General features: G+C 42.9%; 1 protein-coding gene across 6 annotated transcripts in view; it reads left to right on the top strand.

Moving 5' to 3' along the window:
- The window catches only part of cers6 (ceramide synthase 6), a 384,111-nt gene extending 379,060 nt beyond the window's left edge, over window positions 1-5,051 (top strand). For 4 of the 6 annotated variants that reach the window (XM_085986468.1, XM_085986466.1, XM_085986469.1 and 1 more), the window contains 2 exons: window positions 610-633; window positions 4,180-5,051. In XM_085986468.1, coding sequence (XP_085842594.1) covers window positions 610-633; window positions 4,180-4,323 — 168 coding nt within the window. In that variant the 3' untranslated portion in view covers window positions 4,324-5,051. The remainder of the gene's footprint in view (window positions 1-609; window positions 634-4,179) is intronic. The other 2 variants (XR_015078198.1, XM_085986467.1) reach the window with 2 other exon arrangements.
- The last annotated feature ends 7,167 nt before the right edge of the window (window positions 5,052-12,218 follow it).

Below are 12,218 nucleotides of genomic sequence, written 5' to 3' on the forward strand. Positions count from 1 at the left end.
CTAAACTATGTTGTTACATTTGCATCCATTCTGCATATTATTTGCAGACTAAAATTAGGGGGAAATTGACTAGCAAAATGCCCCAGTTCTGACCAACTGAGCATCAACAACAAAGAGAAAAACATCTTACATTTGAATAGTGCCTTTAACATAGAAAAAATTCCAAGGTACTTTACAGAGGTGTAATCAGACAAACAAAGCCTTGGTCAGGAGTTTAGGGAGTATGGTGCCTAGATAACTGAAGGTACAGCGGCTAATGGTGGGGCAAAGGGAGGGGGCATGCACAAGAGTCCATCAAGGGTATTAAGGGTTATGGAACTAAGGCGGGTAGATGCAGTTAAGATACAGATCAGCCATGATTTAATTGAATGGCGAAACAGGCTCGAGGAGCTGAATGGCCTATTTTACTGTGTTACTATGTTACTAGCCATAGTACGCCAGAGCTGAAGAGAGGTCGCTACACCCGCAGGGAAATTATAGTATATTAAAAGTCAGTATTGGTACTGTAGTTCATTAACATTGAACGTAGTTGGAACAGCAGGATGTTACTTAGTACCGTTTATTTTCTCATTCTGCCTATTTATTCTCTTCCTTGTGCAACCCTGAAAGGCTGGGAAGTGGAACCCTTTGCATGTAAGTTTCACTGATTAAACTCTGCAATGTATTTCCTAACCATTAGAATAGTGCTTCCACTCTTTTCCTGTAATTCTGGATGCAATCTTTCTTAATGACCCCACGGATGCCACATTTCATTTTAAATGTGATTCATTCTTTGCATGCTAAATATATTCACTTCAAGAATAAGTAGTCGACAAAGGGTTGTTTTCAGTCTGAAGGTTACAGCTGACCCTGCACTGACAGCAATGTCACAATTAAAAGCTCTGCTTGCTGCAGTTTGGATTTTAATTGCTTCTTTAATTGCTAACAGTGCCACTGCAGGAAAGATATTGGGAGCCTCGGGTATACTTAGCAAGCCTTGTGCAGATTGTTAGAATATTTCAGCATGGTACTTTGTAACGAACTGGGTGCTTTAGCGATAATTAGAAAACAGTGAATGCTAAAGATCTTAAAATATATTTTAAAAATAGAAAATGTTTGAAATACAGAATTGATCAGTCAGCACTTGTAAGATAGAGTAATGTTTAAGTTTTGATGAAGGATTACACCCAAAATATTAGAATATCACAAGATGAGTGACCAGTTACACAAATTGCAATATTATCTGACTGGGACTTTGTTCTTTCTATTTTCCATACAAAATTTGAAAAACAGCCTATTTTGTTTTCATCTAGATCTGAGGTCTTTGGATTTTTATAAGAGTTTTTTCAGACACTGAAGCATAAACTTTAGAGTAGACAAAAGCAATTACAGGAGTAATAGCAATGTCAGATGTGGGGAAAAGGGGGTCATTTTAAACTAACCTGCCTGGCGGGAAATTGATGAGTCCATTTTATACCCAGCTTGATTTCACTCCATTGACTGCAGTGGAATTCCTAACCGGCCGGGTTAGGTTAAAATTACCCCCTAAGAGTTGTTAATTGAGACATATAGAATCATAGAATAGTACAGCATAGAAGGAGGCCATTGGGCCCATCGAGACTGCGCCGGCTCTTTCGAAGAGCAATCCAGTTAGTTCCACTACCCCGCTCTTTCCCCATATCCCTATAATCATATGCCCCCTCTTATGCCTCTTGTTCTGTCTTCCTATTTTTGTTAAAAATATTCATCCTGGAAAAGACATCAGCGTAGCATTATTAATGATTTGAATTTTAGGGACCCACATAACATTCCTCCTTTTGCTATATAACAGAGGTAATTAAAATTAACAGATTGACCCCTGCATTAACATTGCAAACAGAGGAACGTCATTCAGAAACGTTAAGCATTCTTCTGCTAATATCATTTAAAATTACTTCTTGCCTATGATTTTTCTATTTCATTTATATATATTTGTCACTTGAGATCCAGACTATAATTGAGATTTTATTGATGACGGATAGTCATGAATATGCACTATCAAATCATAGAATCTGTAGATTTATACAGCAAATTCTATCAAAACGCTTTATGTGCAGCTGAATTGCACTTTCATGGGCTAGAAATTCATTATACCCCAGGAATGAACGGTATCTTTAGAAAAGTTTGCGAATAGTGCCAGGCGCTAATGCTTTAGATTGCACGCAAAATTCATTCTCACTGCTCAAAGAAACGATTGGGGTGTAAATCAAGTCTTAAAGGCCTAGCTCAGTGGTGTTACACTCAAAGGGTGGACCAATATCGGGTGCAGTCTAATCTCAACTCATCATTGCCACAGGCTTTTCCTAGTACTTAAAGGGGAGGTTCACTGATACTGCAGTATCTCATTCTCAGCATTGCTGGCTGTGCAGCTGCCTCAGCAAGGAGAAGCACAACAAGGAGAAGGAGCCAGAGGACTGAAGCAGGTGTGCTCATGGCTGATCCACCTTAGTCGGGTGGTCAGGGTTATTGAATGCTTTACCAAATGCTACCTACCACCATCTGTACCACAAGCTTCACACACCCCCCAGCGCTCACCCACCAACAATCTCCACCTACCAGCACTTACACCCACATCTCACGCCTTGCACACAATGACAGCGATTCAACTATGGTGGGCACAAGGGTCATTAGTTATTAGAATGAATGCAATATGTGTGATATGTTTATGCATAAATTTATTAATGGAATTTGCAATATTTTGTGGTGTCTCTCAATTCACCTTTGCACTCAGGAGGACACTGTGACATGACATGACACAGGGATGGTATGATGGGTATGTGGTAATCAAAAGGGATCAGGGTATAAATCATCCTGGTGAGAGCCCTGAAGTCCCTCTGCACACATGTTCCCATATTTCTGGCTGCCTACACTCCCTCCGCCGTAGATCCTGGAGGGCAAGCTAGCATGCCAGTACAGCCAAGTGTACTGGCATGTAGGCACTTTGCACTTGCCTGATAAAAAAGAAGCTTGAAATTACTCATACAAAGTGATCCACTAGCTGAAACTGACAAGATACTACTGAAACTAACCTGCCCTGACAGCTGCGAGTGATTAATGAGGATGCCTTTAAGTAACATCCCAGGAGCCGGTGTCCAGCAGCTATGCAACTGCTCTCCCTTTCGCTGTCTGGTCGAGGTGCAAAGGTAGGTGGCAAAAATCAATTACACAGATCGGGCAGCCAGTGAGCGTTGCACGCTCACTGACATCACGATCTGCCTGGCGTTGAAGTCCCCAGCGGTATCTCGTACCGGCGGTGGAATGGGGGAGAGACCGAATTTGCCATGCGCCGCTGGATTCGCCTCGCCCCGGCGTTACTGCATCAGCACCCCATTAGCGCCAGCGGGAGGGGGGTAACTAACTGAATTTTTTTCCCCATATCTTTTCAGTTATATAGACCTGTATTGCTTTATCCAGCCAAAAATTTATTTTTAAAATAAAAGCAATACTGGTAATATACTAAAAAGTAAAAAAAAAACTGCATATGCTGGAAATCTGAAACAAAAACAGAAAATGCTAGAAATATTCAGTAGATTAGTCAACATCTGTGAAGCAAGAAACAGACAAGTTACATTTCAAGTGTAGAAAAAGGGTCCACAGCCAAAAGGTTAACAAGATATCAGAAAATCTTCACACAGAATGATCAACACATGGAACGGACTCACAGATAGAATAGTGGAGATGAAAACCCTGGAATCATTTAAGAAACAATTGGAAGCTGCAATGGGAGGACTGTAGGGTGCCCCTAGATGGATGAAATAAAATGGTCTGAATGGGCTTTCTCATTCGCAATTGTCTTGTGATTTGTTAAAATAGCGGAGACAGAAATTTGATATGAATGCATTAAGCATTGAATTTCCAAGCAAGAGTTGATTTATGAGATTCCAGCCTTGTGAACTCTTATTTTTCTTTTCCCAGTTAGATTATAGCCTCTTCATTTTTATTTCTTTTCTCTGTAAATCATGGTCATCCATCTTATCTTCATACTAAACAATTCCATACAACTTTAGATCTAACCCATTCATCTCAGCTGTCATGTTCATTTGGGCTTCCTGAAGTTAATAATGTGCTTTTGGTTTGCATGACTTCTATGTGGTTATTTCAGTGACAAAAAATGTCCTCTTTGCCGTAATGGCTCATTTATTTTCCCAATTTAAATGTCAGGTATCAAAGGATGACCGAAGTGACATTGAATCCAGTTCTGACGAAGAGGATTTAACACCTCCTGCTGCAAAAAGTGGACATAATAGCACTACCAATGGGACAAATGGCTACCTAAGTGGCGGTGTTTATTCAGAGGAACATTAGCTAGTTCAGTGGGAAGTACTATATAGTGTTGCAAACCCATTAATTGTATGTAAGGCACGGACAACCTGACAATTTGATCCTGGAAGTATTTCACAAAATGTGTTATTGAATGCCTTTTATCATGTATCTCAGTATCAGATGAAGGTTTAGAAATATCAAAACATTCAGATAGTGCACTGCCATTTTCTGTATGAGAACGAATGACAATAAACATTATGTACATGTAGGCATGCTATGTGTGTATATGTAGTCCAACTCAATGGGAACAGTATTTTCATATGTATTGTCTTTGTATATTACATTATTTATTTTTATATGTTTGAGATTTGTGGAAAAAGGGAACTTCTCAGTGTTTTACTCTACTACTATTCTTTGGGAAGAGTAAAAGTCATTTTAGATTAATTATGCTGTGCACAGCTCAACCTGCTGTAATTTGTGACTTGTCACATGCAGTAGGCCACTTCTAGTTCTCGAGTGCTGTGGTTTAGCCAGCGGTAGTGATATGTTTTGTGCTTTTTTTGTGTTTCTAATTATTTCCTTTCAGAAATTACTATGATATTTACACAGAGGCCATTTTGTCCCATTGAAAGTAAAAAACGAATGCCTGAGGCAAAAGTGCTAAACTATATAGCAAGATAGCTTTGAATATGTTTCTGTGGAACAATCCAACCACCTTTGAATTTCTGACACTGATTCCTGATAAATAAAAGCCTTCTTTCTGTGCAACATCAATGCAAAATGTCACTTTTTTTCTTTGCTAGGTTGAAAACAACCACCTCTGATGATACTGGCCCTCAGAGTGTTCCAAGGAGAAGTACTAGAATAGGTGAAAGAAAGATATGAGCAGCCATCCAGAGAAAACAGTGTTAGGATAGATTAGGCAAGTCTTCTTCTTTTGTATGGTAGTAGCAAAAAAAAAATTTAAATATCGGTATCTAAGTCAGATATCCAGGCCAAAGCTTCCGGTGTAACAGCGTGGATATCTTGTAGGCTGCCTGCGAATTTCCTCTGAGGACAGTGTTCAATCATGTGCTCAAGGGTATGACTAGGCAAGTATGTGTTCACTTTCTACTTCGTTGTAATAAAATTGAATATGCACGTATACCGTGCTTTGTTATTCATGGAGGTTAGAGTCATAAAGGTTAGGCCAGTCAGCCTAACCTCGGTGATGAACAAATTATTGCAAAAAATTCTGAGGGACAGTATTAATCGTCATTTAGAAAGGCACGGATTAATCAAGGACAGTCAGCATGGATTTGTTATGGGAAGGTCATGTTTGACTAACTTGATTGAAAGTTTTGAGGAGGTAACAAGGAGGGTCGATGAGGGTAGCATGTTTGATGTAGTCTGCATGGATTTTAGCAAGGCTTTTGACAAGGCCCCACATGACAGACTGGTCAGAAAAGTAAAAGCCAAGAGAAAGTGGCAAGTTGGATCCAAAATTGGCTCAGTGGCAGGAAGCAAAGGGTAATGGTCAACAGGTGTTTTTGTGACTGGAAGGCTGTTTCCAGTGGGGTTTTGCAGGGCTCAGTACTAGGTCCCTTGCTTTTTGTGGTATATGTCAATGATTTAGACCTCAATGTAGGGGGCATGATTAAGAAGTTTGCAGATGATACAAAAATTAGCCGTGTGGTTGATAGTGAGGAAGAAAGCTGTAGACTGCAGGAAGGTATCAATGGACTAGTCAGGTGGGCAGAAAATTGGCAAATCAATTCAATCCAGAGAAGTGTGAGGTAGTGCATTTGGGAAGGGCTAACAAGGCAAGGGAATACACAATAAATGGTAGGATACTGAGAAGTGTCGAGGAACAGAGAGCATGTCCACAGATCCCTGAAGGTAGCAGGACAGGTAGATAAGGTGGTTAAAAAGGCATACGGGATACTTTCCTTTATTAGCCGAGGCATAGAATATAAGAGCAGCGAGGTTATGCTTGAACTGGATAAAGCACGTTAGGCCACAGCTAGAATACAGTTCTGGTCACTACATTACAGGAAAGATGTGATTTCACCAGCGAGGGTACAGAGGAGATTTACGAGGATGTTGCCAGGAGAATTTTAGCTATGAGGAAAGATTGGATAGGCTGGGGTTCTTTTCTTTGGAGCAAAGGAGGCTGAGGTCAGATTTAATTGAGGTATAAAAGATTATGAGGGGCCGAGATAGAGTGGATAAGAAGGACCTATTTCCTTTAGCAGAGAGGTCAATAACCAGGGGGCACAGATTTAAAGTAATTGGTAGAAGGATTAGAGGGGAATTGAGAACTTTTTTTACCCAGAGGGTGGTGAGGGTCTGGAACTCACTGTCTGAAAGGGTGGTAGAGGCAGAAACCCTTATCACATTTAAAAAGTACTTGGATATGCACTTGAAGTGTTGTAACGTACAAGGCTATGGACCAAGAACTGGAAAGTGGGATTCGGCTGGATAGCTCTTTTTCGGCCGGCACAGACATGGGCTGAATGGCCTCCTTCTGTGCGTAAATTTCTATGATTTCCATGATGAAAGGAACGGGTGCACTTACTTGGTTCTCACTTCAATCAGGTGATGATTATTGGCACAGCCATGGAGGAGCAAAGAAGGCTGTCATTCTCTAGGATGGGTAATATTCCTTTATTTGAAAGTGGGAGAGAAGGATGGAAGGCACAGGTGTCCAAGGTGGATTGCCTACATGGGTTTGGACTTGCTTCTTTCTTCTCTGGAGCTTTCAAGACTGAGATTGATAGATTTGTGTTAGGTAAGGATATCAAGGGATATGGTGGATAAATGGAGCTGAGGTACAGATCAGCCATGATCTAAGTGAATGGCAGCATAGGCTCAAGGGACTGATTGGCCTATGTCTAATCCAATGTGTAGGGATACAGATAGTCCAGTGATTCATGGAACTGAATAGTAGCTAGTCAAAGAAAGCTTCACTACTTTGTACATTAATCAAAGTTACCTTTAATGATTTAACATTGCATACAGCATTAAAACAGTTCACACAAGCATAAAGACAGCATCAAGCAATACATACAACCTTTAAACCAAGGAATTGACATCAAGGAAGCAGAGTGATCAGCTCCCGCATGACATTTGATTATTCATCTGGTGGGGCGACCTCCTTTAAGTGGAGCTTCGTTAGGTTCTTGTCAACTGCAGTGTCGGACCTGCCACGATGTCCCATTTTTATCTGGTTCTTGGTAGTTGGGTCCTGAGTAAAAGTTAGGGGAGAGTCCCATTTTGTCCAATCACACCCGCTCCCCATGACCCCACCCCCGTTGCTAAGACTCAATGTCCATTTGCATTCAGCTTCTTCATGTTTAAAACCAGATGCAATTATCTTACTTCATTTTATGGATGATTGGAATGTGTAGGCCCCATCATATCTGGGTGCAAACCCTCTCAAGGCCTTGTGTGTCTCCAGTGTGTCCTGTATTTACTAACTGCCTTGTTAGTCTTTGATCATTTGGTCCTGTGGAATTTGCCTCCTTTTTGCAAAACAAAGGCCTGCTAGCATCAAAGCTTCTCGGAGCTTCTTTAGTGATTTCTAAATATTGCTCTCTTTGCAGTTTAAACTCACAGGCCTAGAAATTGGCCACTTACTGCCACAAGTCACCACTGCAATCCAGAATAAAAATAGCGGCTGCCACTCTAATGCCCTTCTGTGGCATGGGACTCAGCGGCAGCCATTTTGATGAGGGCTTTAGCGCTGCTGGCCCTGGAAATGTAAATTAAGAGAGGGTGACGTCATGCCGACTTAACATCACCTCAGCGAACTTCAAGCAGTCTCCTGGGAGAGGCAAAAAAAAAGAAAAACAGCTTAGGCCAATTCCCAGACCTTCCTCTTAAATCCCTGAAAGCAATCAAGCAAACTCCGGGAGACTGCAGTGATTGGTACAGATATTGCATTCTCTATGGACATACCCTTGTGTGCCATTATGATGGAGGAGAAGCAACAACACAGAATGGAACAAAGGAGAGATAGGCAGTTTTCAAGGAGGATGGGCCCCACTAGATATTATCCCCTTCCCCCCTAGAATATACAGGCAACACAGGTTATATGAGGGCTTGAGTGAGAAGATACGTATGCGTGCACTTCACCAAAGAGACAATAGGGGAGCTCCACCAACTGCATAAGGGCCTGAAGCCACAGTCTTCTGTCCTCATATGATCTGTGTTTCCTATACATTTTATGGGTGGGGTTAATATCCGGTGGGTCCATCCTCCTTAAATACTGTTTGATTTTCCTTTACTCCATCGTGGGCTGCTCCATCCTCGTCTACCACCCCAAGTTTCTCACTGAGATATGCTCCTTCTCTTAGCCTCTGCGCTCACCATCTCCTCATCCTCAATTTCAGTCTTCATCTCAGTCACCTTGTCCTCTCTCCTCTGAATTCACTCACCTCCTGTGCTCCCTAAACCTCTCTCTCCATATAAACTCCCCTAACGTATCTGGCACACAACTGATGTAGCCATCCAAAAGAAAGAAAGACTTGTGTTTGTATAGCGCCTTTCACAACCTCAGGATGCCCCAAAGTGCTTTGCAGCCAATGAATTACTCTTGAAGTGCAGTCACTGTTGTAATGTAAGATCTAGTAAGATCACATGATTGCATTGTCCTCTACCAAACTGCACACTACTCCTGGAGCGGAAAGATAACCCCAGTACCAACCATCTCCTTAAACCCCTCCTCTTGCCCTGGAACTCTCACCCCAAAAAAAGCTGTTGAAGCTAGGTCAATTGAAAATTTCAAAACTGAGATTGATAGATTGTTGTTAGGTAAGGGCATTAAGGGATATGGAACCAAGGCGGGTAAATGGTGTTGAGATACAGATCAGCCATGATCTAATTGAATGGCAGAACAGGCTCGAGGGGCTGAATGACTGACTACTGTTCATATGTTCCTATGCCCTCTCCACCCTCGCCTCCAACAAGTACAAGGAGTTCAAGAACTTCTTTGTCACTAAGGTTGAGTCCATCATTTAGCTGCCTCTGCTGCTACCCCCTTCTACTTGTCCACCAAGCCAAACCTTTCCCCAGTTAACACCCCCCCCCCACACACACACTGCTCTAGCCCTGAACCTGCGTCTTTCTCCAGTTTCTTTCCCATCAACCCTCATGCCCTTTCCAAGCACATTTTGTCCATGAGGCCCACCTCTTGCTTCTTTGACACTATTCTCACAAAACCGCTGACCACCTAACTTCCCTAACTGCTCCCCCCCCCCCCCCCCACACACCACTCCATGCCAGTTGACACTGTAAATGGCTTCCTCTCCTCAGGTACTGTCCCTCTGGCTTCCAAAACCACCGTCATGACCTCCTCTTCAAAAATCACACCCACAATTCCTCTAACCTTACAAACTGCCAACCCATCTCCAACTCCCTTTCCTTTCCAAAGTTCTTGAACATGTTGTCGCCTGCCCATCTTTTCTGCAACTTCATGTTTGAATCTCTCCAATCAGGTTTCCCTCCCTGCCACAGCACTAAAACTAACATAAAAGTCACAAATGACATCTATTTGACTGTGATCATAGTGCATTATTTCTCCTCATCCCCTCAACCTCTCTGCAGCCTTTGAGACGGTTGATCACACCATCCTCCTCCAATGCCTTACCTCCATTGTCAAGCTCAGTGGGAATGCCCTCGCTTAGTTTCACTCTTACCTATCTGGTTGGATCTCCTGCGATGACTTCTCTTCCCATCCAACACTGTTACCTTCAGAGTCGCCGAAGAATCTATCCTTGGCCTCCTCCTCTTCCTCATTTACACGCAGCCCCACAGTGACATCATCCACAACATGGGGTCAGTTTCCACATATACGCTGATAACACCCATCTCCACTTCTCCGCCACCTGTCTCGAACTGTCCAGTACTTCTGTGTTATCAAACTGTTTGTCCAGCAGTCTTGGGTGAGCTGCAATTTCTCCAATTAAATATTAAGAAGATTAAAGCCATTGTCTTATTAGCAATAATAAATAAAATGAAGTACACATCAAGAAATGCTGACTGAGAAGCTCCAGATGGTCATTGTAATAATGACAAATTATCAATATTGTGCATACACAGAAAGTACCCATTTCCATACTTGGTACACAGCTTCAGGGTTTCTGATATTAAAACATCTAGTAATCCTTCTAGCTATGCATGTTTTCTTTTGCTTACAGTACATTTTGCAAATGTTCTAGGAATCGGAATAAAAGTACAGTTAGTGCTGTAATGCTAGACTGTACCATTTAAATGTGCTCTTGCAAAAGGGAAAGACTGGGTTCATCAGTTTTTCAAGCTATGTAATTAATAATGCCCCATTTACACAAACAATGTGTTATGAAACTGGTCCTGAGGCAACACCAATCAGGTAAGTACACACAGTCAGATACAAATATGTCAGTGCCACAGTCATAGGATTACATAGGATATACGGCACAGAAACAGGCCATTCGGCTCAACCAGTCCATGCCGGCGTTTATGCTCCACACGAGTCTCCTCCCGTCTTTTCTCATCTAAATCTATCAGCATAACCCTCTATTCCCTTCTCCCTCATGTGCTTGTCTAGCCTCCGCTTAAATGCATCTCTACTATTCGCTTCAACCATTCCCTGTGGTAACGAGTTCCACATTCTCACCACTCTTTGGGTAAAGAAGTTTCTTCTGAATTCCCTATTGGATTTCTTGGTGACTATCTTATATTGATGGCCTCTAGTTATGCTCTTCTCCACAAGTGGAAACATTCTCTCTGTATCCACTCTATCAAAAATTTTCATAATTTTAAACACCTCTATTAGGTCACCCCTCAACCTTTTTTCAAAAGAAAAGTGACCCAGCCTGTTAATCCTTTCCTGATATGTATACCCTCGCATTTCTGGTATCATCCTTGTAAATTTTCTCTGCACCCTCTCCAGTGCCTCTGTTTCCGATAACCATCGTCAACACCTTCACCGAAGTGTACGAGAGCATGGGCCTTACACTAAACATCCGTAAGACAAAGGTCCTCTACCAACCTGCCCCCACCACACAGTACTGCCCCCCGATTATCAAAATCCACGACAAGGCCTTGGACAACGTGGACCACTTTCCATACCTCGGGAGCCTACTGTCAACAAGGGCAGATGTCGACGACGAAGTCCAACACCACCTTCAGTGTGCCAGTGCAGCCTTCAGTCGCCTGAGGAAGAGAGTGTTTGAAGACCAGGACCTCAAACCCGGCACTAAGCTCATGGTCTACAGAGCAGCAGTGATACCCACCCTGCTGTATGCCTCAGAGACATGAACCATGTACAGCAGACACCTCAAAACAGAGGCACCACCAACGCTGCCTCTGCAAGATCCTGCAAATCCATTGGCAGGATAGACGCACTAATGTCAGTGTTCTTACTCAGGCCAACATCCCCAGCATCGAAGCTTTGACCACGCTCAATCAGCTCCGATGGACGGGTCACATTGTCCGCATGCCCGATACGAGACTCCCAAAACAAGCGCTCTACTCGGAGCTCTGGCACGACAAGGGAGCCCCAGGTGGGCAGAGGAAATGCTTCAAGGACACCCTCAAAGCCTCCTTGAAAAAGTGTAACATCCCCACCGACACCTGGGAATCCTTGGCCCAAGACCGCACAAATTGGAAGAGAAGCATCCGGGAAGGCGCCAAACACCTCGAGTCTCTTCGCCGGGAGCAAGCGGAAGCCAAGCGCAGGCAGCGCAAGGAGCGCACGTCAACCCAAGCACCCCACCCACCCGCCCCTTCAACCACCGTCTGCCCCACCTGTGACAGAGACAGTAGGTCCCACATTGGACTCATCAGTCACCTGCGAACTCATTTTTAATGTGGAAGCAAGTCATCCTCAGTTCCGAGGGACTGCCTAAGAAGGAGAAGAAGATATCCTTTTTATAATATGGCGTCCAGAACTGTATGTCGTAAGTGTGGTCTAA

Source organism: Somniosus microcephalus, chromosome 4 (genome assembly GCF_052327205.1).
Source record: "Somniosus microcephalus isolate GS21.2 chromosome 4, FLI_Smic_1.0, whole genome shotgun sequence".
In the NCBI taxonomy this organism is placed as follows: Eukaryota; Metazoa; Chordata; class Chondrichthyes; order Squaliformes; family Somniosidae; genus Somniosus; species Somniosus microcephalus.